Source organism: Odocoileus virginianus, chromosome 4, assembly GCF_023699985.2.
Source record: "Odocoileus virginianus isolate 20LAN1187 ecotype Illinois chromosome 4, Ovbor_1.2, whole genome shotgun sequence".
In the NCBI taxonomy this organism is placed as follows: domain Eukaryota; kingdom Metazoa; phylum Chordata; class Mammalia; order Artiodactyla; family Cervidae; genus Odocoileus; species Odocoileus virginianus.
The window spans coordinates 16,333,532-16,361,182 of NC_069677.1; the positions used below are offsets into that span (position 1 = coordinate 16,333,532).

The 27,651-nt window shown below is 38.7% G+C and overlaps 1 protein-coding gene across 5 annotated transcripts in view; it reads left to right on the plus strand.

The window, feature by feature from the left end:
* The window catches only part of ATP13A4 (ATPase 13A4), a 121,911-nt gene that overhangs the window by 12,943 nt on the left and 81,317 nt on the right, over positions 1 to 27,651 (plus strand). For all 5 annotated transcript variants that reach the window (XM_070466223.1, XM_020882599.2, XM_020882595.2 and 2 more), the window contains exon 2: positions 25,526 to 25,699. In XM_070466223.1, the coding sequence (XP_070322324.1) occupies positions 25,526 to 25,699 (174 nt within the window). The remainder of the gene's footprint in view (positions 1 to 25,525; positions 25,700 to 27,651) is intronic.

The following is a 27,651-nucleotide window of genomic DNA, read 5'->3' on the forward strand; positions in this document are numbered from 1 at the left end:
AGCTTGTTACAGTTAAATTCCAAAATGATATAAAATAGTATACAAATTAAAAGATAAAAAATGATTAGAATTGAAAGAAATAGATGCCTGGTTTACTACATTTCACTTTACTTATTCCACAGAATCTCAGGCCAAAATCTTCTTCAAAGTTTATCTGACCTTCTCCTGCCCCTTACTTCATTCATCCAACATTCTTTTAAGTGCCCTCAGAGAGAAGGAAACTTATAATAAGACAAATCATTTCCTTGTAAGACAGAGCTGACTATTAAAAAACAAAAAACTCTTCCTTGTGTTGAACTGAAATATGGTTCTATTAATCTGAATTTATTAGTCTTAATTCTGATGGCTTTGGTGGCTTCCTGGAAAAAAACCAGTTTCCAGTTCTACAGGTCAGGTATTTAAAAATTGTTCTTATATTTCCCCTGCCCTACCCTTCCTGGTATCTCTTCCCCAGTCTATATAGTTTCTTCACTCATTCTTCATGTTCTTTGAAATCTACCTCAGAAAAGCTTGGAATAATTAGAAGAAGCTACGTTCTCTTATGTAATTCTTTCTATGAAATCAGCAGAGATTCTTGGGTAAAGGTGCATCTATCTACCAGGAGGAAGACAGAAGTGCCACTGACTGTGTCACTAAGGTTTGTTGATGGTAAGGAGTTCAGAGCAGCCTGTTCAGATCCAGACAGGTCTCAGAGCAGGCTTATTCTGTTACCAAGTTCTGTTCCTCTGCTTGCCACTTGAAAAATCAATACTCAAGAGACAAGTTTGGTTGGAAAGGAAAGGTTGCTTTACTCAGGAAGTTGGCAATTAGAGTGGAAAGTGGTTTTTGTGTCCCCAAAACAACTGAAGATTCTGCTTGTCCTGAGTAAAGGGAAAAGGGGGAAACAATCTCAGTCAATCAGTAAGGGGGTCAGATTCTTTGTCATGTTTCCATTCCATGTGGATTTGCTGGCTCCCCCTGAACTTTCTTCTGATGCTATCTTACCTACAGGTTAGCTAAGGGGGATGAAATATATAACCGACTGAATGCCAAGTTCCAGAGAATAGCAAGGAGAGATAACAAAGTCTTCTTAAATGAACAATGCAAAGAAATAGAGGAAAACAACACAATGGGAAAGACTAGAGATCCCTTCAAGAAAACTGGAGATATCAAGGGAACATTTCATGCAAGGATGGGCACAATAAAGGACAGAAACGGTAGGGACTTATCAGAAGCAGAAGATATTAAGAAGAGGTGGAAAGAATACACAGAAAAACTCTACAAAAAAGGTCTTAATGACCCAGATAACCATGATGGTGTGATTGCTCACCAAGAGCCGGACCTCCTGGACTGTGAAGTCAAGTGGGCCTTAGGAAGCATTACTAAGAACAAAGCTAGTGGAGGGGACGGAATTTCAGCTGAACTATTTCAAATCCTAAAAGATGATGCTGTGAAAGTGCTGCACTCAATATGCTAGCAAATTTGGAAAACTCAGCAGTGGCCACAGGACTGGAAAAGGTCAGTTTCCATTTCAGTCACAAAGAAAAGGCAATGCAAAAGAATATTCAAACTACCATACAATTGCACTCATCTCACACACTAGCAAAGTAATGCTCAAAAGTCTCCAAGCCAGGCTTCAATTGTGTGTGAACTGAGAACTTCCAGATGTACAAGCTGTGTTTCAAAGAGGCAGAGGAACCGGAGATCAAATTGCCAACATTCATTGGATCATAGGGAAAGAAAAGAATTCCAGAAAAACATCTACTTCTGCTTCATTGGCTACACTAAAGCCTTTGACTGTGTGGATCACAACAAACTGTGGAAATTTCTTAGAGATGGGAGTACCAGACCACCTTACCTGCCTTCTGAAAAACCTGTATGTAGGACAAGAAGCAACAGTTAGAACTGGACATGTAACAACTGACTGGTTCCAAACTGGGAAAGGAGTAAGACAAGGCTGTATATTGTCACCCTGCTTATTTAACTTATATGCAGAGTATATCATGTGACATGCTGGGCTGGATGAATCACAAGCTGGAGTCAAGATTGCCAGGAGAAATATCAACAACCTCATATATGCAGATGATATCATTGTAACAGCAGAAAGCAAAGGGGAACTAAAGAACCTCTCAATGAGGGTGAAAGACGAGAGTGAAAAAGCTGGCTTAAAACTCAGCATTCAAAAAACTAAGATCATGGCATCCAGTCCCATCTCTTCATGGCAAATAGGTGGGGGAAAAGTGGAAACAGTGACAGATTTTCTATTCTTGGAATCTAAAATCACTATGGACAGTGACTGCAGCCATGTAATTAAAAGACACTTCCTCCTTGGAATGAAAACTCTCACAAACCTAGACAGCATATTAAAAGCACTTTGCCGACAAAGGTCCACGTGGTCAAAGCTGTGCTTTTTCCAGTAGTCACATACAGATGTGAGAGTTGGACCATAAAGAAGTCTGAAAGTGTCAGTCACTCAGCCATGTCTAACTCTTTGCAACTTCATGGACTGTAACCTCTGTCCATGAAATTCTCTAGTCAAGAATAGTGGAGTGGGTAGCCATTCCCTTCTACAGGGGATCTTCCTGACCCAGGGATTGAAACCAGTTCTCCTGCATTGCAGGCAGTTCTTTACAATCTGAACCACCAGGGAAGCTGAAGAATTGATGCTTTTGAATTGTGCTGGAGAAGACTCTTGAGAGTCTCTTGGGCTGCAAGGAGATCAAACCAATCAATTCTAAAGGAAATCAACCCTGAATATTCATTGGAAGCACTGATGCTGCAGCTGAAGCTCCAATGCTTTGGCCACTTGATGGGAAGAGCTTTTTCATTTGAAAAGACCCTGATGCTGGAAAAGATTGAAGGTAAAAGGAGAAAGGGTTGGCAGAGGATGTGATGGTTAGATAGCATCACCCACTCAATGGATGTGAATATGAGCAAATTCTGGGAAACTGTGGAGGACAGCTGAGCCTGGTGTGCTGCGGTCCATGGGGTGGCCAAGAACTGGACATGACTTAGCAACTGAACAACAATGCTGTGGTTAAAGTCACTCTTTTTTCTTTTATTTTAAACCTTTTATATTGTATTAGGTATAGCTTGTTAACAAACAATGCTGTGATAGTTGCAGGTGAACAACAAAGGAACTCAGCCATGCATTTTCATGTATCCATTCTCCCCAAACTGTCCTCCCATTCAGGCTGCCACATAGCGCTGAGCAGAGTTCCACGTACTATACAAGAGGTCCTTGTTGGTTGTCCATTTTAAATATAACAGTGTGTCCATGTTTAATTATCCTTTACTCTCTCCTACCCATCCTCATACCTGGCAGCTAGAAGCTCTTTCTTGAAATCTGTGAGTCTCTTTCTGTTTTGTAAGTTCATTTGTATTATTTCTTTTTAGATTCCACATGTAAATGATGTCGCATGATATTTCTCCTTCTCTGTTCGAAGAATCAGTCATTCTTTAACTACTTAAGTTATCATTCTTACTCCTTTTTTTTTTTTTCATTCTTACTCCTTTTAATCCAGGAAAGAAATCAATAAGTTAGACAAGGCATTATGTATATTCTGCAGAGCATAAAACATGTGTTAGGTTAAATGTTACCTAGTGATCTCATTTTTATAATTAAAGTCTGAGGGAAATAGAGGTGTACAAATAGAAAAGGGGTAAAAAAAAAGTACTTAAAATTCTTGCCTAATAATTGTAACAGTAGCATTTATTGACTACTTACTAGGATCTATGTCCTTTCATAAGCACTTTTTCAACTGATTCTTCATTTTGAATTTATAAAAACCCCATTAGGTAGGTAGTGTCTCTACTGGTGCAACCATTAAGTGTTTCTGATGGTCTACTATGGTTGCGGCCTCCACACTATGGATTGTGGGTAAAATCTGGCCCACTGATTGTTTTAGAAATAGAGTTTTGTTGGAAAACAGATCCCTGCTTTTGTTTATAGATTGCCTTTAGCTGCTTTTGCCTTACTCAGCAGAACAGAGTAGTTGTGAGGGAGTTTGTATAGCCTACAAAGCTGGAAATATTTTCTGTCTGGTACTTTACAGAAAAGCTATCTTCCTTTCTTTTCTTTTCAGGTCTTCTTCTTCTTCTTTTTTTTAAGAGCAACTCTTCCTTCATTGCCATAGTAAAATGTTACTTGTTAAGATTGCCCACATTTTCTTTATCCACCAGTACTGGGTTCCACCAGTACTGGTTTAGTAGAGCTCTAAAAGGCCTGGGGTTGGGTGGGTTTGGACAGACTGTCCATGTGAGCAATAGATATTCACAAACTGTTGTAGTTGAAAGGACCTGCTTAGAAGTCCAGGATCTTTCTAATACAAATACTTCCATTAATCATTCATTTTGTGTGAGAAATGTCCCTTGTCTGGCCTCTGTTTCTTCCATCTCTAGATAGATGTAGATGTGTAAGATCTGTCTGATTCAGTTTCATACCTGTCCTCATTTGAGGTTGCTTAGACTCTTACTAGCATGAACACAGAGCCCAGATCTATAAGATTTGCCTGCTGGATATAGTGTAGCCATTTATTGCCAAGAGCCAAATGGATCCTTAGATCCCTCAAATCATGGAATTTCAAGTGTAGAAAATTACTCAGAAATAGTCTAGTCTGACATAGTCATTTAAAGCAAAAATTTTTTTTCTTTTGTAAAGATAATTGTAGGTTCACGTGCAGGTGTACGAAATAATGCAGAGATTCTGTGTACCATTGATAATATCTTGTAAAACTTCAATACAGTCTCACAATCAGGACATTGATATGATCAAGGTACAGAACATTTCCATTACCCAAGAGATCCTTCATTTGCCTTTTTATAGCCGTAACCATTTCTTTTTTAACTGCACTCCCTCCTTATTTCCTGGCAACCACTAATCTGTTGCCTATTTCAATAATTTCATCATCTCAAGACTGTTATGTAAATGTAGTCATACAGTATATAAACATTGAGATTGACTTTTTAATTCACTCTATTTCTCTGGAGATTGATCCAGGTTGTCGTTTGTATCAAGAGTTCATTCTTTCCTTATTGTTGATTAGTGTTCCCTAGTTTTCCATGGTGCCATGTTTTATTTTACCATTCGTCCATTGAAGATCATCTCAGTCATTTCTAGTAGTAGGCTGTTACGAATAGAGGTTTCTATAAATATTTGTGTATAGGCTTTTGTATGAAAGTAACTGTTCATTTCTTAGGGATAAATGTTCAGGAGAACAAGTACTGGGTTGTATATAAGTTACATGTTTCTTTTTTTTAAAACAAAAACAGCAAATTGTTTTTTAGAATGGCTATACCACTTTACATTCCCATCAGCAATGTCTGAATGATTTAGATTCTTTACATTCTCACCAGCATTTACTGTTGTCACTATCTTTTTTTAACTTTTCTGATAGATATGTAGTGATACCTCACTCTGGTTTTAGTTTGCCATTTCCCTAATGGCATTGATTTTGAACATCTTTTTGTGTGCTTATTGTTGTTGCTCAGTCATGTCAGACTATGGACTGTTGTCCATAGACTATTGCATGCCAGGCTTCCCTGTCCTTCACCATCTCCCAGAGCTTGCCCAAACTCATGTCCATTGAGTCAGTGATGCCATTCAACCATCTCGTCCTCTGTTATCCCCTTCTCCTGCCTTCAGTCTTTCTCAGCATCAGGGTCTTTTCCAATGAGCTGGATCTTGTGGCTGAAGTGGCCAAAGTATTCGAGTTTCAGCTTTAGCATCAGTCCTTCCAATGAATAGTCAGGATTGATTTCCTTTAGGATTGACTGGTTTGATCTTGCAGTCCAAGGGACTCTCAAGAGTCTTCTCCAGCACCACAGTTCAAAAGCATCAGTTCTTTGGCATTCAGCCTTCGTTATGGTCCAACTCTCACATCCATACATGACTACTGGAAAAACCATAGCTTATTAGCCATCTACATCTTCAGATCTTTTGGCTTATCTAATTGAATTGTTTGTTTTTACTGTTGACTTTAGAGGGATCTTTATATATTCTCAATATTAGTCCTTTGTCAGGTGTGTGGCTTGCAGAAATTTTCTCCAAGTCAATAGACTCTTATCCTCTTAACAGGCAAAAGTTTTCACAGAGCAAAAGTTTAAAGTTTTAATGAATTCCAATTTATCATTTTTTTTCCTTTGATGGATTGTGCTTTTGTAGTCAAGTCTAAGAATTCTTTGGGTAACTATAGGTCCTAAAATATTTTCCTACTTTTGTCCTTTAAGTTTTATGTTTTACATATAAGTGTGTAATCAACTAAGGGTTAATGTTTGTGCAAGGTATGAGACTTACGTTGAGGATAATTTTTGGCCTATGGATGTCCAATTTCTCCTCTTCCATTTGTTGAAAAGGCTATTTTTCTCTATTAAATCACTTTTGCATACTTGTCAACAGTCAATTGGGCATACTTGTACAGGCTTATTTCTTGATTTCTATTCTGTTTCACTGAGCTATGTGCCAATACCACATTCACTGTCTTGATTAAAGTAACTATATAAGTCTTGAAATCCCACTTATTTCTTATTTTTCAAAATTGTTTTGGCTATTATAGTTCATTTGCTTTTCCATATTCCAAATTTTAGAATAATTTTATTTATATCTACAAAAAAATTCTTATTGAAATTTTGATATAAATTGTATTAAATCTGTATATTAATTTGTAGAGAATTAAAATTTTCACTATTTTGAATTTTCCAAACCATCAACATGACATCTTTCAATTTATTTAGATCTTCTTTGGTTTATTTAATTACCATTTTGTAGTTTTCAGTATACGAGTCTTGTACTTATCTTGTTATACTCACACCTAAGTATTTCACTTTTTTTTGAATGATTGCAAGTTGTCTTATATTTTTATTTTTGGTGTTCATATGTTTATTACTGGAATATAGAAATACAGGTGATTTTTGAATGTTTACCTTGTATTTTGTGAATGTGGTAAACTCATTTATCAGTTCTAAGAGGTTATTTTCTTGTTGGTTTCTTGGAATTTTCTATATAGAAAATCATGCCATATACACGTAAAAATGATTTTTATTTCTGTACGCTGTTTATTTCTTTTTCTTGTCAAGTTGCAACTCTAGCACTGTGTTGAATAAGAGTGGAAAGAACCGGCACTTTGTCTTGTTCCTGATCTTATGGAGAAAACGTTGTCTGTCATCATTAAATATATTACTGCCTATATGTTTTTAAGATGCTCTTTGTTAAATTGAGGAAATTCCTTTTCACTTTTATTTCTCTGAGAGTTTTTAATCATGAATAGGTATGAACTTTTATCAAATATATTTTCTGCATTGATTGATCTGATTCTGTTTTTGCTTTTTTTTTCACTCTCTTAACATGATGGATTACATTGATTGATTTATGAATGTTGAAGTAGTCTTGTAAGCCTATAACACACCACTTGATAACACTGCATAATTCTTTTAGCATATTGCTGATTTTTCTTTGTTAATATTTCACTTAGAACTTCTATATTCCTGAGGGGTCTTGGTCTATAGTTTGATTGCTTTCATTTTCCTTCCTTCCTCTCTTTTTAAAAATACTGTCTGTCTAGTTTTGTTATCAGGATAACATTTGCTTCATAAAACACATTAGGGAATGTTTCATCTTTTTTTCATTTCCTGAAAGAAATTGTGAAGAATTGATGTTAATTGTTCTTTAAATGTTTAGTAAAATTTTTCAGGGAAACCACCTGGACTTAGATATTTTAGATATTTAAAAAGTATAAATTCAATTTTCTTGATAGTTCTAGGGTTATTCAAATTATATATTATCCTTCTAATGATATGAATAATGAGATCTTTTGTCATAGTTTCACAGGTCTTATGGCTCTATTCAGCATTTTAAAGACTATTTTCTCTCTGTAGTTCAGCTTGGGGCACTTTTATTAATCTTTCATTTCACAAATTACTTCTTGTCCCTCCATTCTACTATTGAGCCCATCCTTTGAAATTTTCTGTTTTTTTAATTTCAGGCATTGTATTATTCAGTTCTAAAATTTCTATTTGGCTCTACTTTGATCTTCTACTTCTTGCTGAGATATTCTCTTTTTTCATTTGTTTTCTGTTTGACTGTAGTTGCTCCTCAAAGTATTTTTATTATGGCTTTAAAATCTTTATCAGATTATTTTAACGTCTCTGTTATCTTGGTTTGGCATCTATTAATTGTGTTTATTCACTCAGTTTGAGTTCTTATTCTTTTTGGCATGACTTTTAAAAAGTAAACCTTAGGTATTATGTTACAAACTCTGAATCTTAATTAAAACTTATATCTTAGTCTGCTTCTGTTGCCAAACTCCTCCAGCAGAGGAAGAGTAGGGCATTAACTTGTTACTGCCAGTTAGTGGGAAAGTCAAGTAGCCTACTCAACCACCACTGACACTTGAGGAGGGGAACGCTTCTCATTACTGCTGGCTGAGAGCGAGAGTTTCAGTACCACTAGGCTCCCCTGATAAATGTCTGGCTTAGAGAATTAGAAGTGCCTCACTGCTCTTCTCCTCATGGCCTCTACTGATGCCATGGAAGGGCGTCTTACCACTGCTAGGTGATAGTAAAAAGTTTTGATTCTCATAGTCTTCATCTGACAGTACCCCAGCATGGAGGAGGAGGTGAGCCTTGTTACCTGATGGGTGAGAGTGGTAGTCCAGGCTCCACTTGGTCTCCGCTGATACCACAGGGAAAAGGGTGCTTGCTACTACTTGGTGGAAATGAAAGTCTTGGCTCCATTATTTAGCCTTATGTGACATCATTCCTGCTGGGGAGTTAAGGTTCCTTCTTTACACATGGAGAAGAACATTTTAGACTCAGAACTTGGCTTTTGCTGGTATAGGTGGAGTGGGGCCAGTTTTTTGTCTGTAGACTTTGGATTCCTTCCTGGCTATTTAGATAAGATCAGGCTTTCAGTGTGTGTGTGTGTCTGTTTGTATGTCTTCTCCCACTGTCAGTCTCTTTTGCTCCAAGCCATAGATGAGGCCAAGAGAAAACCCAGGGAACTCACTACTGTGTCACTGGTTCCTTGGTTCCCAAGTTTTGTAGTCAGTCTGCCTTTTCTCCCTCATTCAGTCTTCTTATGTTTGTTTTCTATATAATGTTCACATATTTTAGTTGAACTTATTGGGAAAAATAGGGAAAAGTAAGTCTACTCCATGTTTCCAGAAGTAAAAGTCTCAGTTACTTTTAAATAGAATATTATATTATGACTTTATTTTAAAATGGGCTTACCTCATAGCTCAGTTGGTAAAGAATCCACCTGCAATGCAGCAGACCCCAGTTCAATTCCTGGTTCAGGAAGATCTGCTGGAGAAGGGTTAGGCTACTCATTCCAGTATTCTTGGGCTTCGCCTGTGGCTCAGCTGGTAAAGAATCCGCCTTCAAAGACCTTCATGTCACCCATCTTTTCTCAGACTTAGACAATAGATAAGCAACATCAATTGAATAAATGTAATGAATCTCAGCAGAGCGCATGCTATCAGTTCAGTTCAGTTCAGTCACTCAGTTGTGTCCGACTCTTTGCAACCCCATGGACTGCAGCATGCCAGGCCTCCCTGTTCATCACCAACTCCCAGAATTTACTCAAACTCATGTCCATTGAGTCGGTGATGCCATCCAACCATCTCATCTTCTGTCATCCCCTTCTCCTCTTGTCTTCAATCTTTCCCAGCGTAAGGGTCTTTTCAAATAAGTCGGTTCTTCACATCAAGTGGCCAAAGAATTGGAGCTTTAGCTTCAGCATCAGTCCTTCCAATGAACACCCAGGACTGATTTCCTTTCAGATTGACTGGTTGGATCTCCCTGAAGTTCAAGGGACTCTCAAGAGTCTTCTCCAACATCACGGTTCAAAAGCATCAATTCTTTGGTGCTCAACTTTCCTTATAGTCCAACTCTCACATCTATACATCACTACTGGAAAAACCATACCCTTGCCTACATGGACCATTGTTGGCAAAGTAATGTCTCTGCTTTTTAATACACTGTCTGGGTTGGTCATAACTTTTCTTCCAAGGAGTAAGTGTCTTTTTATTTCATGGCTGCAATCACCATCTGCAGTGATTTTGGAGCCCCCCAAAATAAAGTCTGCCATTGTTTTCACTGTTTCTCCATCTATTTGCCACAAAGTGATGGGACCGGATGCCATGATTTCTATTTTCTGAATGTTGAGCTTTAAGCCAACTCTCCTCTTTCACTCTCCTCTTTCACTTTCATCAAAAGGCTCTTTAATTCTTCACTTTCTGTCATAAGGGTGGTGTCATCTGCATAGCTGAGGTTATTGATATTTCTTCTGGCAATCTTGATTCCAGCTTGTGCTTCATCCAGCCCAGTGTTTCTCATGATGTTATCTGCATATAAGTTAAATAAGCAGCGTGACAACATACAGCCTTGGCGTACTCCTTTCCCTATCTGGAACCAGTCTGTTGTTCCATGTCCAGTTCTAACTGTTGCTTCCTGACCTGAATACAGATTTCTCAAGAGGCAGGTCAGGTGGTCTGGTATTCCCATCTCTTGAAGAATTTTCCACAGTTTATTGTGATCCGAACAGTCGAAGGCTTTGGCATAGTCAATAAAGCAGAAATAGATATTTTTCTGGAACTCTCTTGCTTTTCTGATGATCCAACAGATGTTAGCAATTTGATCTCTGGTTCCTTTGCCTTTTCTAAAACCAGATTGAACATATGGAAGTTCACAGACATCTGGAAGTACATGCTATAGGAATAGATAAAGCCTTCAACAAGCTAATGCTTTAATGGAAGAGGCAAACATTTTATTCAGCTAATCCAAATATTAATTATACATAGAAGGTAAAATGATCTAAGGAAATGCCTTTTCTTCCTTCCTTTCTTTCTTTCTTCATTCCTTCCTTCTTTACTGAGCACTTATTGTGTATGGGTCCCTGTGCTTTGTTGTCATTCAGTCGCTCAGTCATATCTGACTCTTTGCAACCGCATTGACTGCAGCATGCCAGGCATCCCTGTCTGTCACCATCTTCTGGAGCTTGCTCAAACTCATGTCCATTGAGTTGGTAATGTCATCCAACCATCTCATCTTCTGTCATCCCCTTCTCCTCTTGCCTTTAGTCTTTCCCAGCAGGAGGATCTTTTTCAATGAGTCAGTTCTTCTCATCAGGTGGTCAAAGTATTGGAGCTTCAGCATCAGTTCCTTCCAGTGAATATTCAGGATTGATTTCCTTTTGGATTGACTGGTTTGATTTCCTTGCAGTCCAAGGGACTCTCAAGAGTCTTCTCCAACACCACAATTCAAAATCATCAATTCTTCGGTGCTCAGCTTTCTTTATAGTCCAACTCACATCCATGCATGACTACTGGGAAACCCATAGCTTTGACTAGATGGACCTTTGTTGGCAAAGTAATGTCTTTGCTTTTTAATATGCTGTCTATTTTGGTTATAGTTTTTCTTCCAAGAGGCAAGAGTCTTTCAATTTCATAGCTGCAGTCACCATCTGTGGTGATTGGAACCCCAGAAAATGAAATGTGTCACTGTTTCCATTGTTTCCCCATCTATTTGCCATGAAGTGATGGGACCACATGGCATGATCTTAGTTTTTTGAATGCTGAGTTTTAAGCCAGCCTTTTCACTCTCCTCTTCTTTCATCAAGAAGCTCTTTAGTTCTTCTTCACTTTCTGCCATAAGGGTGGTGTCATCTGCATATCTGAGGTTATGGATATTTCTCCTGGCAATCTTGATTCCAGCTTGGGCTTCATCTGGTCCAGCATTTCTCATGATGTACTCTGCATGTAAGTTAAATAAGCAGGGTGACCATACACAGCCTTGATGTACTTCTTTCCCAATTTGGAACCAGTCTGTTGTTCCATGTCTGGTTCTAGCTGTTGCTTCTTGTCCTGCATACAGATTTCTCAGGAGGCAGGTCTGGTATTCCCATCTCTTAAAGAATTTTCCACAGTTTGTTGTGATCCATGCAGTCAAAAGCTTTAGCATAATCAATAAGGCAGAAGTAGATGTTTTTCTGGAATTTTCTTGCCTTTTCTATGATCCAGTGGATGTTGGCAAATTGATATCTGGTTCCTCTGCCTTTTCTAAATCCAGCTTGAACATCTGGAAGCTCACAGTTCACGTACTGTTGAGGCCTAACTTGAGCATTACTTTGCTAGTGTGTGAGATGCATGCAATTGTACGGTAGTTTGAACATTCTTTTTGCATTGCCTTTCTTTGTGATTGGAATAAAAACTGATCTTTTCCAGTTCTGTGGCCAATGCTGAGTTTTCCAGATTTGCTGGCATATTGAGTGCAGCTCTTTCACAGCATCATCTTTTAGGATTTGAAATAGCTCAGCTGAAATTCCACTTCCACTAGCTTTGTTCATAGGGATGCTTCCTAAGGCCCACTTGACTTCACATTCCAGGTTTTCTGGCTCTAGGTGAGTGATCACACCATCATGGTTATCTGGGTCATTAAGATCTTTTTTTGTAGAGTTCTTCTGTGTATTCTTGCCACCTCTTCTTAATATCTTCTGTTTTTGTTAGGTCTATACCATTTCTGTTGTTTTTTGTGCCCATCTTTTCATGAAATGTTCCTTTGGTTTCTCTGATTTTCTTGAAGATGTATCTAGTCTTTCCCATTCTATTGTTTTTCTCTATTCCTTTGCACTGTTCACTTAGGAAGGCTTCCTTATCTGTCCTTGCTATTCTCTGGAAGTCTGCCTTCAGGTGGATATAACTTTTCCTTTTCCTCTGCCTTTCACTTCTCTTCTTTTCTCAGCTATTTGTAAGGCCTCCTCAGACAATCATTTTACCCTTTTGCATTTGTTTTTCTTGGGGATGGTTTTGATCACTGCCTCCTGTACAATGTCCTTGTGCTTGGTTATTAGGGCTACAAAGAAAAGTCATAGGGCCTATGGATTTCAGTGGGCTAGTGTTATTAGAGCAAGGTACTGTGGGAACATAGAGGAAGCAACAACCAACTCCTGGATGATTTCAGTGAAAAAGTGTCAACTGAAAATAACCAAGATGGACAAAAAGGAGTTTACCAGTAAGCCCAGATAAGGTGAAGAACATTCTAAATCAAGGAGACACAATGTACAAAGGTACTGAGGTGTCAAGAGACAGAGCACATTCCATTTGGAGAACTGAACGTAGTTTGGCAAAGTTGGTGTGCCATGTATCTGCTGGAGTGGGATAGCAAGAACAGAGATGAGGCTGAGAAGATGGTGTGGGGAAGGTTAGGAAGGGCTTTGCTTGCCATTCTAAAAGAAATGAAGGGTTCTAAGAAGGTGACCAACCACAGTGGTTTGGCTGGACCTTCTGGTCACTAGCACTGAAAGCCCACATCCTGAAAAACCCCTCAGTCTTTGACAAACTGGGGTGGTTTGTTACTCTAGTAAGAAATTGAAAGCAGATGTCTGCTTTGGGAAGGTACAGTGTGGACAACATTGTAGGTGCACGTTGAGCCTAAATGGGGACTCTTGTGTTGATTCTAGTGAGCATAGAGGTTGAACTAAGATGAGAGATGTATCTGGGATGGAGCAGAAGAAACCAATTTGAGAAAAATCTAGGAAACACAGTCTGTGGTCTTTGAACTAGTTAGATGTTGAGGGAGGAGGGGGGAGAATATTCAAGGGAATCCCTAGATTTCTAAGTCATGTAACTGGTTGTGTGGTGGTGATGGTGATTCAGAAAGAGAAGAGGGTTTTAAATTTGTGATGAATTCTGATTGAAGAGACTTCTTAGAGAAAGTTTTATTTGAATACAATCTATTTATTTAAAGAGTGGTAGGATTTTATTTTTGCTAGAAGAAGGAACAACAAGATAGGGGCAGACATTTGCAAAGTAAAAAACAAAGAAAAACCTTGCTTGAATAAAGGCATACTGGTAGGTAAGAGGGTGTTTCTAGGAATGATGTGTACTTATAGGACATGCTCATTTTAAATACAACTTTGCCTATTATGACTCTGATTAGACTGAGAGAAATAAGAGAAAAGAAGGTGTTGTTTTACTATGAATATAAGTTAAGGCAAGGCTACCCAGTACTATGTCATGGATGGTACTGGGGTGCTAGAGATAGATTATAGGCATTCTTATGGGAAGGCTGAGATATTGATTCCTTCCAGCTTTAAGCAGCCTCACCTACTTATCTGATCTGCACTGTGAAAATATTATCATTTTTCAATGGGTTTCACTGTAGAAAAAAAGATTTAGAAGCACTGTGCTAAGGAAATGTCTTTTTTGGTTTGGTTTATAGTCAAACTGGAGAAGGAAGTGGCATACCACTCCAATATCCTTGCCTGAAAAATCCCATGGACCGAGGAGCCTGGTGGACTGCAGTCCATGGGGTCACAAAGAGTCGGGCACGACTGAGCAGCTAACACACACATAGTCAAGCTAATTTAAAATCATACCTCTATTTTAATTAAAATGCAAAATAACAAAACAAAAATTATGTTCTTTTGTTCTTTCTTGCTCATAGACAATTTTTTCCCCAGCTTTATTGATACATACTTACATATAACATTGTGTAAGTTTAAGGTGTATAATGTGATAATTTGGTATATGTATATATTGTGAAATGAGTAAGTTCTTTATAAACAAAACTTTTTTTTTTTTGCCATTTCTTTGTGGGATAAATGTTATTTTTCTAAAAAAATAAGTCTATTAAAATAAAATCAGCTGAAGATTAGGTCATTTTTCTGTTGTCTTCGTGTAACATCTGTTATCAGTGGAAACGTAGCTGTTAGCATTTGAACTCTTGCAGAAGCACTGTCTGTTTCATAAGTCGTTATCATGAAATAGGGAAAGAACTAGATTAAATGAACCAGCAAAAGTACAATGGTGAACATATAAGATTATGTGACATTTCCCCTTTTCTTTTCTTGTGAGATATCATATAGTACCTACATAAAAGCACAAGAAATATTTTTATACAGCTTAATGGATAGTTTTAAGGGGTGTGTGTATATATGTGTGTGTGTGTGTGTGTGTGTGTGTGTGTGTGTGTGTTAGTCACTCAGTTGTGTCTGACTCTTTGGGACCCCATGGATTGTAGCCTGCCAGGCTGCTTTGTCCTTGGAATTCTCCAGGCTAGAATTTTGGAGTGGGTTGCCATTTCCTTCTCCAGGGGATCTTCCTGACCCAGGGATCAAACCCAGGACTCCTGCATTGCCGGCAGATTATTTACCATCTGAACCACCAGGAAAGCTGAACTATAAAGTGAAAAACATATTAATTATCATCAAGATTATGAAATAGGATAATGCCACTCCAGTTTGGGGAAAAACCAGTTGTAGTGGACATTAGTGGAACCATTGAAAAATCTGAATATAATTTGCATTCTAGTTGAGATTAAAAACTCATAGATGTGGAGAAATAGAGGCCAGTGATTGAAAAAGCAAATTATAAAAGAGTATTTATAGTACAATTTTATTTTGATAAAAGAAATATGTATGCAGTAAATTGTTAACTGTGACTCTGGGTTGTGGGGATTTAAAACTATATTTTTCTTTTCTGATTTAAAATGAACAAGTATTGCTTCTGTAATAGCAAAGGCATAAAACAAATACCTGCAATTATATCATAACTATCTGGCCCAGCTTAAGTGTACTGAATTACCCTTTAGTTGGGTGTGGCATTCCAGGATATTTCAACAAACTAGAAATTCTGGCCTCCTTTTTGTTCCACTACTCTTCTAAACTTTCCATTTTTATTGTGGTCACTCATTTCCCTATCACCCAGCCTAACTTCATCAACTGCCACTTTGGTCCATTAATTGCTTGAAATTCTCCAGCAGATTAGGAAGCCTCTTTTCTGTCAGTCAAAACCAGAATCATGCCTCATGGCTTGATGGTACCATCTTACAGAATTGTGAGAAACCTTCCCTAAGGAAGTGGTCAAGTCTGAATATCAGTAGTGGAAATGAATAATGTAGTTTTGTCACACTGGGGAATTACGATGTTCAGTTGATGAATAAGGCACAGTGGCCAGGAAGACACACAGTGTCACAATGGGAGTGGTGTGCCATCTCCCATCCTTGGGGTCAGGCGTGGGGCTTCTTGCATGTGGCATGCTCCCTCTTTCAGAGGGCAGTCTGATGGTCTCAGGCAAGTGGTCTGCACAATATGTTGGCAGTAATTTGCACAAATGGTACTGTAGGAAGTACCCTCTATTTTTCCCTTAAAGGAATGTTGAAGCTTGAGTGAAGGCCACATGGGCAGCTATGAAATAGAGGCGGGCATCTCCATGGAAGGGAATTATAACCATAATGTGCATCTATGAGGGGACTGCAAGCTGGTCATATAAGTGATATTTGTGAGGTTCCTATTGTTATAAGTACTACAGACATCAAAATTTAGAGGAACTTGAGAGATCATATAATTCCATCACCTCTGTGGCAGAGTGAAAGTGAGGTCCAGACTGGAGAAAGGAATTATTTAATAGAATCAAGGTTCCGACTAGAGCCCAGGATTCCCCATTTCCAAGCCAGTGCTTTCCCCTCTGCACTGGTGTTTGCAAATCTATGACTCTCAAGTGTTATCACTATGGGTCCAAGGATTTGTATGTCCAACAAGCTTTCACAGCTTCCATAGGCAAAAGCAGAAACCAATCATTTTAAAAGTTGTCAAATAAATGTGCAAAAAAAGTGTACAACCAATTTAATAGTAAATCAAAACTCATATGGCCATTGCATAGGTCAGAAGACAGAACACTGCTAGCATTCCAGATGTTTTCCTGAGGCCCTCCCTAACCATAACTCGTCTCTGTCACTCAATATAGAAATAACCTTTTGCTTTCTGTAATTCTTATTTTCTTACCTTTAAAATATTTTTTCTAACCATTCCATGACAATATTTTTGAAACTTATACAATTAAATCACATTGACTATACTCTTTTGTGTTTTGCTTCTTCTGTTTATTTTTGAGACATATCCATATTATTGCATAAAATTAGAGTTTATTCATTTTCATTGTATCAGAACAGATCATTATAAGACTATACTTTAAAAATGTCGGTTTCATTGTTCATGGACATTTGGATTGCTTCCAGCTTTGATTTTTTTAATATTCGTGTCTTCTGGTACACACATGCATACATTTCTGCAGAGAAGGTTCTTACCAGTGAAAGGCATGCAGGCTGGATAGTACAGCAATGTTAAGAAAGAGCTGATTCTAAAAAGATGGTAAGTAGTGATTATAGGCATGCTTTTCACCCAGCTCCTCTGTATGGGAAAGATTTTAGGCCATCTCAACAAGAGAGCTTGGTAATTTTCAGGATGGTGATTTTCCAAATAATTTTTGTCTATAGAAGACCTTGTTGAAGCATGCACCTGAAACGGAAGATCAATATATTTATACTGATTTTATATTGTTTGAACAGATAGAAATGGAGTTGTTCAGTTTGAGAGGAGTACCAGCTTCTGGGTTTCAGCCCACTTTCTGGTGCATGATGTAGTCATTAGTAAGGTTGTCTGAAAACAAAACAGGCTTACCCAGGAAGTAGGGTTTGCTTAATTGGAGGTCTGGATGTTTCATACTGTGAAAGAAATGCAGGATTATCTCTGACCTTTCCTTCTCTCAGAGTTCAGATACCATACTTCCCCCATCTTTCATTTATAATATCCTATGGTAAGTGACAAACAATCATATCTGGGGATAGAGGCCAACAAGAATCCTTGAGGATACAATCTACTGTCAAGATAAATTCTCCACTGCTTGAGAGTGGAACTGTGACTTTGGAAGAAGATCACTGCTTTTTCCTATGTTTTCTGTGTGTGTGCCCTTGTTTGAGAATTCTCCTATGTCTCAGATTTCTCCTCTTGAAAAATGATATTTGACTGGATGTTTGCTAAGATTCATCACATGCTAACAGTCTGGAATTGTCATTCTTGGCATCTCTGTTTAGCAGTCTGGTGATATTTAATAATGTCATCAGAGCCATTTGTTCACTCAAAAAACTATTATAGGGCCTATTTTATTCCAGGACGTATTCTGCTGTGTACCAGGGATTCAGCAATGAACAAGACAGACAGAGGCTCTGCTTCTGTGAAACTTACATTCTAGGAATCTATCATGAAAAAAATAAACAAATAAAAATATATCAGATAAAAATAGGGGCTTGTAGAGATTTAAAAAAGGATAATGGGAAGAGCATGATTGGATAGCTTCTTTAGACTGTGTGGTTGGGGAAGCTGAGATCTGAGTGATAATGGGGGGTGGGCAGCCATGTTAGGGCATCTCTGAGGGTTTATCAATTAACCTTAAGTCTAACAGCCCTTGTAATAAGAACAACTTCTATTTAAATTGTATGTTTGCCACTGTTATCCCATTTCTTGGTCAACACCAGTTTTGTGAGGCAGGCATTATTATTATTATTTAGGTTGAGGTAGTGACTTCCAGATGCTAACATTAGTGAGTAGCAGAAACAGGTCTTGAACTCAGAGTTTGGTCTTTATGTGGTGTCTCCCCTCTATCTGAGTCTCTCTTCTGTGCACTGAGGAGGCTTCCCAGATGGGATGCTATCTCAGATACGGATCTATCTGAGGCCTACCGGTCTTAACATTACTCAGACATCACCAGCAAGGAAGGTTTTCATTTCAGCATCACATGGAAATCTAGAAAATGCATCTTGCTCAATATTACCAGCCCAGAAATGATGTTGATTGTAGAAACCACTGTCTGGTTGCTGGGTGGTGTCCCTCTGCTCTATTTCCTCTCTCTCTGCAGTTTGAAGCTTGTGAAAACCTGTTGAAGAGGAACCTAAGAACCTGTCTGGTTGGTGCATCCATTAGCTCAAATGTCAATAATTGGCAAGAATTCAAGCACTATCCCCTACCAGATGAACTATCAGAGGGCCGGGCGGGAGTGTCTTCATGAGAGGTAACCCTATTGGTGGAAAGACTTTTCTCTGCTGCCTACCAGCTGGGTGACTCTGAGGACTTTCCTTAACTTCCCTGAACCTTACCTTTCTTAATCTCACCTCCAGATGATATTACCTTCTTTGTAGGATTGTGAGGATTAAAGCAGAGTGTGAAAAAATAGATATTTAGGGTGACTGGTACACAATGACGAGTTATTATTTATATAAACTGTATGTTTCACAAGCTTTAGCCAAGCTTGGGAGGACAATTATCTACAGGGCAGGGTGTTACTAATGGGTGGGAGAAGTTGCTTTTCTGTCAGCTAACTGGCCTGACACGGAGGTGTTTCCACAGCCCAGGCTGGCAGCCTCCTGGTCTGAGAAAAGGAAACCCTGACTAGGGCAGAGATGCAAGTGTGCTTTTTAAGGGTTTGGCAAACTCTCTTTTGGTCAGTGGCTTAGAGGACATGTTCTAGAATCCCAAAGTCCCACCCAAAGTTGCATTCTCTGTCCATACAAGAGGTGGTTGATTGGAACACCACAATACACGGACCTGTACTATGGTAAACTGGCATTTTGTTCTTCAATGCACTCTGAGGTCCTGAGGCAGGATAGGGCTCTGTTAGTTTAAGGGAAATGTCCTGGTGGCTGGGGCAGAATGACAGTGAGGGGGTGGTTCAGGCCGGGGAGGGATGCGGGTACAGTCCATAGGGGCATTTGACTTTCTCTTTTAACTCCTATTTCCTCATCTGCTGAATGAATTGTTGTGACCACTATTGAACTTAGTGGTCATTTGGCATTAAGTCCTTTTTGACAATAGATTTCAATGTCAAAATGTCTAATTCTCTTCTGGGTGCTGAGGATGACGTCTGAGGCACTAGGACCTAGAGACCTGCTTAGATGGGGGAAGCTCAAATCCTAAGGCAGGCTTCTTAACCTCCTCACTACTTTGGGCCACATAATTTTTTGCTGTGGAGTTTTGGGGGGTAGCCTGTCCTCTGCATTGTAGGATGTTTAGCAGCCTTCCTGCCCTCTACCCATCAGATGTCTGTAGCACCTCTCACCCAGGTGAGAGTGACCCGAAATGTCTCCAGACATTGCCAAATGTCCCCTGAGGGTCAAGATCAGCCCTGGTTGAGAACCACTGGCCTATAGTGAGAGGTTGTACTTCCAGTGAGGAGGACCCGGATGAAAGGAAAAATAGAAGCTGACATAGACCCTCAGTGCTGGGGAAAAGGGAAAGCCTGGCAGAGACCATGGGATATGAGGAGCACCTGCTCATTTCAAGGGGGTATCTCCCACTTGCTCTGGCTGATTCTTCCCTCATTTTTTCTTTAAGACTTCAGATCCTCACAATTAGTGGTCCATAATCTTTGGTTCATGACATACTTGTTCTCTGTCCATCCTGTATAGCATCGATTTAGTCATTTAATTAATTCATTATAATAATGTGATGACCCCACCACTCAAATAAAATCTAGAATTTTGACAATAACCTACATCTGACAGTCATCCCTCTTTCCCTACCTCACCCCAACAGAAGTAACCCATTGTACTGTACCTCGTGGTCATTACTCCCTTATCTTCCTCTCTATGCAGTTTTCTTTTCTCTAAGTGTATCCTAAAAGTAACCTTAAAATTTTAGTTGTTTTTAACTTTATAAAAAGATGACCATGCTGATGTAAGCCTTTGCACTGACTGTTTTCATTTACTATTGTTTTACTAAAGTTATCCCTACGCTGGGGTGTTGCTGGGAGCTGATTTATTTGAAGTGCCATATCAGGTCCTGTAGGCCCTGTTAGGTCCATAGCACCTCTCACCAGGTGATGGCCAGATGGTCCAATAGTGTGAACTCACCGCAGAGTGTCATCTTCTGTCTCACTGGGTGGTATCGGGTTAGTTCCTGGGCTATTTTGTACAAGTCTCTTTGTGCTCCCTAGTTGGTTCTTTTTTAAAAAAATAATTTTATTAAAGTAGCAGTTGATTTGCAATGTTGTATTAGTTTCAGGGTAACAGCAAAGTGATTCATATATATGTGTGTCTATGTGTGTATATGTACACACATAGTGTGTCTATGGTGTGTGTCTATGTGTGTATATATACACACATAGTATATACATATATACTTTTTCAGATTCTTTTCCCATATAGGTTATTACAAAATAGTGAGTAGAGTTCCCTGTGCTATAAGTAGGTCCTTGTTGTTTATCTATTTTATATTCAGTAATGTGTATATGTTAACCCCAAATTCCTCATTTATCATTCCTCCTGCACCTTTCTCCTTTGATAACCATAAGTTTGTTCTCTGTGTCTGTGCGTCTGTTTCTGTTTTGTAAATAAGTTCATTTGTGTCATCTTTTTAGTCCCCAGTTGATTCTTACAGTGCAAGAATGTGAGTACAGGATGACAGGATGGTCACAATTTCTCATTTAATTTTAAAGAAAGAGTAGAACTTCTATGTGAAAATAACTGGGGCACCAATTTAAAGTTTTAAGAAATACTTACCAGGCCAACAAGAAACCTTTCTGCAGGCCATTCTTTTTGAGCCTCCAGTTTACGATTATATCATTCAGGTTGAGAATTTCTCACCTGAATGGAGAAGTTAAATTAACTTAGGGGACACTTATGAAATCATTCTTTAGCATTAAAGAATGACAACAGGAAACAACCCAGGCAGAAATTTGTATAGAATGTGTGGTTAAAATCAGCAGGGAGTTAAACTGTGTTGTTTTAGCATAACTTATTGTACTGCTTGAAAAGGTAGCAAAACATCTTCACGTTAAACACTTGAAAATAAGGGAAAAGAAATTATCTTTAGAGAAGTAAGCTTTTAAAAAATGAATCACTTTAACTTTCCAAATTTTAATGAAGCTAGAAGAGAAAAGCAAAATTGTCTTAAAGAGAATAAATGGCTCCCAGGCCAATAGGATCTGACTGTAATTGATCAAATATATTTAAAGAAAGCATGTTAGTCAGGATGACAGAAGATTCCAGAGCCCAGTTTAAGCGCTGTGTTTTCATATGGCTCCACTGGCAGGATAATCACAATTGTGGAGGTTGGAAAGAGCAAACTCTTGAGAACACCCATACATGTATTTATCTGGTCTGTGTGACAGGTACATACCTCTCTCTCTCTCTCTCATGACATCCCTGTCTCTGGGATCTGTTTAACTGGAAACTTCTCTGGGAGGTGTTCTCCTGTCAGTCTCTGGGCCTAGAAGGCTGACAGCCATTCTCAGGACTTAGTGGCCCCCAGGCAATCAGATCACCTCATGGAGCTTTTTGGAGTCAGTCAGTGCTCTGCTTTGCTGGTCACCCTCTCACCCTCCCCTGCATTTCCGTGAGGTCCTGTCCTCACACTTCTCCTTTCACTAAGTGCTTGCCTAGTATCAGGTCCCAAGTTCACATACACAGTGTAAATTCTTTAAGATCAGCCTTGATTTAGACTTAGCCTTCTAGTGAAGGGTCTTTTCTAGACTCTGGAAACCCCCTGAATCTCTATGGAGAACTTTATGTATGTGTATTTCTGAGGAGAAGATCTGTAGACTCTTAAGGAGTTCTGTTGGCCAAGGTGATTTAGATCACTGCTTGGGGTTTCCTTGGTGGCTCAGACAGTAAAGAATCTGCCTGCAATGCAGGAGACTCAGTTTGATCCCTGGGTCAGGAAGATCTCCTGGAGAAGGGAATGGCAACCGATTCCAGTCTTCTTGCCTGGAGAATTCCATGGGCAAAGGAGCCTGGCAGGCTATAGTTCATAGAGTTGTAAAGAGTTGGACACAACTGAGGAACTCACACTTTTCACTTTCAAGGAACATAGTTTGACTTCTTGAGTACATGGGAGAAGGGAGAAGGCCTATACACCTAGAAGTCTGACTTTTGGTCCTTAGGGGTACAAAGGATGTAGGTGCCTTGGGACAGAGGGAGGAGGAGAATCTGTGGGTTGGAGCAGGGTGAAGAAAGGGACAGCTTGCTATTCTGTAATACAAGTAGACTGCCAAGAGAGTAGTATTTTGGGGACAATTGCCCAACATTTTTTTTTTTTTGGTCTGATGGACTCTTTTTCTGTGGGACAGTGTGGGTGGAGCGCAGGGTAGTAGGAACCGTTCCCTCAAGCATTTTCAGAGACGTGGAATGCACTCTGTAATGCAGGAAAGAAATTGCTATGGGTTGATAAGAAACCACATTGTATACATTTTTACCATTTTAAACTCAGTATCTATGAATAGTCCCTGCAATGCCTGCAATTTGCTATACACTTAAAATTTTTTTCTTCAACTGAACTTAAAAGCAAAATGAAGAAAGGCCTTAGAGTAGAAATGATCAGCTCACATTACCTTCAGTGTGCTGCCTAGATCTGGACCTGAGGCTCAGTTCGGAGTCATTTATGAACATTGTGCATTGGAAAATTTGTTTAGATCTTTTTCAATGAGATCAAAGTGTGTGTAAAGTGCATGGTGAAAGGTTTTTCAGTGCTCTGTCAATGTTAGCTACCGTCATTGTTTCCAAATCATTAGTTGCTAATAAAAACTATTACTATACTCACAAAACTCTAGTTTTCTTAGCTGGAAATTGAAGGTCATCACTCTTGCGTTACTTTGATAATGAACATAAAAACACTTGGGAAACTACAGAAAGCTCTCATTGAATAGTCTCTAAAAGAACGCACAGTGATAGGGAGATTTGTGCTTATGTTAGGGACAGAACTGGCATAACTTCAGCATAATTAACCAGGAGCTTAGTTGAATGGCAAGATAAAGAAGCACTTAAATGTAATATTTTTATTTTTTTATTTTTTATTAAAAAAAATTTTTTTTTATTAGTTGGAGGCTAATTACAATATTGTAGTGGGTTTTATAATACATTGACATGAATCAGCCATGGATTTACATGTGTTCCCCATCCCGATCCCCCCTCCCACAATGTAATATTTTTAAAAAGGTGAAAAAATGACTGGGTGGGAAGGGTGGGTAGAGTTATCTGTTCCACAGTGTAAGAATGTAATAAAAGCACATGGAAAAAGATGGTGGGATGGACTCAGGACAGGTCTGGAATTTAGGATTGGTACACTGCTTGGTATGAATCCAACAAAGCATTGCTTCCAGTGTGGTGAGGGTACAGAAACATCCCAGGTTTGGAATCTGGGGAGCGACAACTGGAAGCTATCAGCACCTGTGTGCACTGCTAATAAAAGAAAGGAACCCAGTAATTACACCTGCAAGCAGCTTTCAGCCAAGTATCACAGGAACTTTCCTGCTAATACATCTTTATCAAGTAAGACAGGAAAGTTGGAGGATTTAAAGTTGCATGTTCCAGATCCCCTTTTTTCCTACCAGGCAATTCTAACAGAAGTAGAACAGTTGATACTAAGAATTCTTAGATCTAAATGCCAGTAAGCTATGTCAAATTTCCAATCGAATTTTGGGTCTATGTTCCAGGAAATGGTAATGTAGCAGCAGCAGCAGTAATTACTTATGTTAGCACTTTTACATAGTAACTCATTTAAACTTCACAGCAACCCTGGGAAGAGGGTGCCGACACCACCCTTATTTTATGGATGACAAGGCAAGAAATTAAAAGGTTAACTTACTTGTTCAACCTCACACCCAATAAACCAAAGACTAGGTTTTGAATCCCAAGTATCTTGATTCAGAGAATGTGCTTTTAAAATCAGACATGCTCCTTCCTCTCAACCTTAGTTATTATATTTAATGTGCAGTATACCTATGACTTTGTGGGCTATAGCTGTGGGATAGAGACCATAAACTTCAGGGGTGGTTTTCTGTTCTGTCCCAGGCTTTCCTTGGAAGGAAAAAGTTTGTCCAGGTTATAAATTTATTAGAGGTCAGACCTTGTTAATCTTTGCATTCTCTATGATCTTCTATTCCCCTCATGGTAGATAGCAGCTGCTCAGTAAGCAAAAATTGAAATAAATCAAATAGTCTCTATGGTTTTTTTCCCCCTTAATATAGAATTCTTTTTGCTACTAAACAAGAGAGGAGGGTAGAAAGGCCTAATTGTCTTTACCCCAAATCCCCAAAGGTCAAGCTGAGATTTAGTTGTTCATAGTCAAACAGTTTCACCAAATGCTGACTCCAAACTAAAGGCCTGGTTCCAGCTCCTGCCATGCCGCCCCCTTCCCTGCTCTTCCCACAAAGCTGCTGGTCTCAGCTAGGGGAATCTTCCATTGTTTCCATCACCCAGCCCTTCTCACACGTGGCTCGTGGTCACATTTGTGAAGGGTGTGGATCAAGTTCAAGACTTGAAAGCTGACGAATCTGTGTTTGAATCTTGACAGCAGAAGTTGCTAGCTCTGTGACCTTGGACAAATCATTACATTCAGCCTTTCTGAGCTCAGCCTCATCATTTATGAAGTGAGGGTCATATTATCCTATTCAGAGGATGCTTGGGAGACTTAAGCAAGGTGATGTATCATGTAGTAAAGTGTTTGGCTCAGGGTAGCCAAGTGCTGAAATTGTAGAAATCGAATTTCTTCAGTTGGAATACAACTTCTTGGAAGTCTGAAATCACAGCTTGTGAAGAATTTTTGTCAGGGATCTTTCTCCACTTTCTCAACCCCTCACTCTGTTCTTCTGTTCTCCCCTCAACTTCTTCAGCTTCTTCACACTCTGCATGTCCCCACACCAGTTTCGTCAGCAAAATTCCAATTTGTTCATTTGTTGTTTATTGTGCTTAACCAATATTTGTATTCATTTTGGTTCTTCCCCAGGAAATATTTGGCTACCGGACTCAGAGTTGCCGGAAAACTCTCTGCCTTGCTGGATCCATCTTCTCCTTTGGGATCCTTCCCTTGGTGTTTTACTGGAAACCCGCTTGGCACGTGTGGGCAAATTGCATCCCATGCTCCTTGCAAGAGGCAGATGTCGTGTTGCTGAGGACAACAGTAAGTGTGTCCCTGGTTCTCTACCTGGCAGAACTTTCTCCTGAATATCTTGATATGGGCTGGCTGTGGGGAGGTAAGCACAAGGCAGGCAGCGGCTAGAGGTCCAGCCTCTGGATCCTCTACAGTTATTTACCAAAAATTTAATAATTTGTATGTGATGTGATTTCATTAAGAAGATCTAATTCATAGTGTATTCCTTTTGAAATTATGATTGTAGTGAATGTCAAAGTAGGGAGTGACACCTTAGGTTTGTTACTTAACCTTTTGGGAACTTAGTCTTTCTATTTGTAAAATAGAACTAGTAAAAGCACATGTTCTTTCTTGGATTGGTGTGAGGATGAAGTGAGATTACATTTGTAAAAGCCATTAACAAAATGTAAATGGTTTGATCACTCTCATGTACAAATTGTAAATGATCGTTGATCATTATCAAAGATCATTTTGTGTGTCTGTGTGTACATTTTTGTTTCCTCTTTCTCTTTTACTTTTTAAATTATGAAAATGTGATAACACATTTACAGGAGACTTGGAAAATACAGAATAAAGTTATAGTACAAAATATACAGAATATACTTCCACTATATATTTACAGTTTTTTAAAAGTAGATAAACTTACAATTTTTTAAAAGTAGATAAATTTAGATTTTTAGTTAGAGTTTCAATATCAAACACTAAAAAATTAGTAGAATGATTATACAGAGATGTAGAAGGATATAGTAGACCTGAAAAGCACTATGAACCAATTTGTGTGTGCATGTGTTTTTTTATCCAGCAACTTTACAGGCTTACTGAACAAAAGGGCTTGCTGTAGCTTAGATGCACATACATCTAATGACCTTTCTCATCTGGGTGCTATGTCCTTCCCTTACTGGCCATAGACATTTCCTTGTAGGACAGGATACATGGGGAAAGTACCCTTTAGCTAGGAATCCCCAACACTCATCTACACTCAATCAGGTCATGTCTCCTAGTTGCATGTTGACTTTGCAACTGAACATACAGTGGAAAATCCAAAAAGGCATTGGTGTCTCAGGAAAGTGCATTCCATCCCTCCACCCCTAACTCTTTGAAAGGCTTTCTCTCATTTCACTGTCCTCTTCAACTAATCAGAGCTGTTGAAACCACCTTCAGTCTTGCCTTTTTCATCTTGATTTCAACCTGAATTTTTAATTACCTGCTCTTGTGAGTCATTTTAAATGGATTTGCTATGCCAGAGGCTCTCCAAATAAATGAGGTGCTAAATTAGTCTTTATGTAATTAGAGAAGAACTTAATTATTTCAAACACTTCTACTATGTGAGTCTTAGATAAAAATAAGCTTTGGGAGCCAAAAGTTTAAAAGTCTGCTGTTCGGTTATTTGCGTTAAAATGACACCTTAAGAAAGAAAGATATTATTTGAATTATATTATAAAAGCTGAACAGTAAAGATTTCCCAGTAAGGAAACCTAGATGACTCCTACCTGAAACTGTGTTGTATATCTATTTTTTGTGTTATTAAAAAATCAGTACTTGGTATTTATCATCAATCTTGCACTGGTAAGATTACAGATCATTATCCTGGATACTGATTAGGTAGTCATTTTTTAACTGAAAAAATAAATAGTAATGTGATATACCGGCTGAAAGTCTTTAGCACCTAGTTTATTTTCTGTTCCCCTCCTCTTATTAAGCGCCTCGAAGAGTGAGATTTTTTTCCGAATGATGAGTAATTACATTTCTATTTTAAAATTTTAAAAGTGGCATTTTATTCATTATTCATCTACTCCTGAATTTTAACCAATATTTGTATCGATGCCACATTTATATGCAAATAACATGATTTACATCCATTGGTGTTTTGAATTCAGATGCTCCTGATGATTTCTGTAGTTTTTATCTTTATTAGAATCACAACTACATTTTTTTTCTTTCATTGTCATTGTATGTCACATGTTGCCGAAGATAATGTGCAG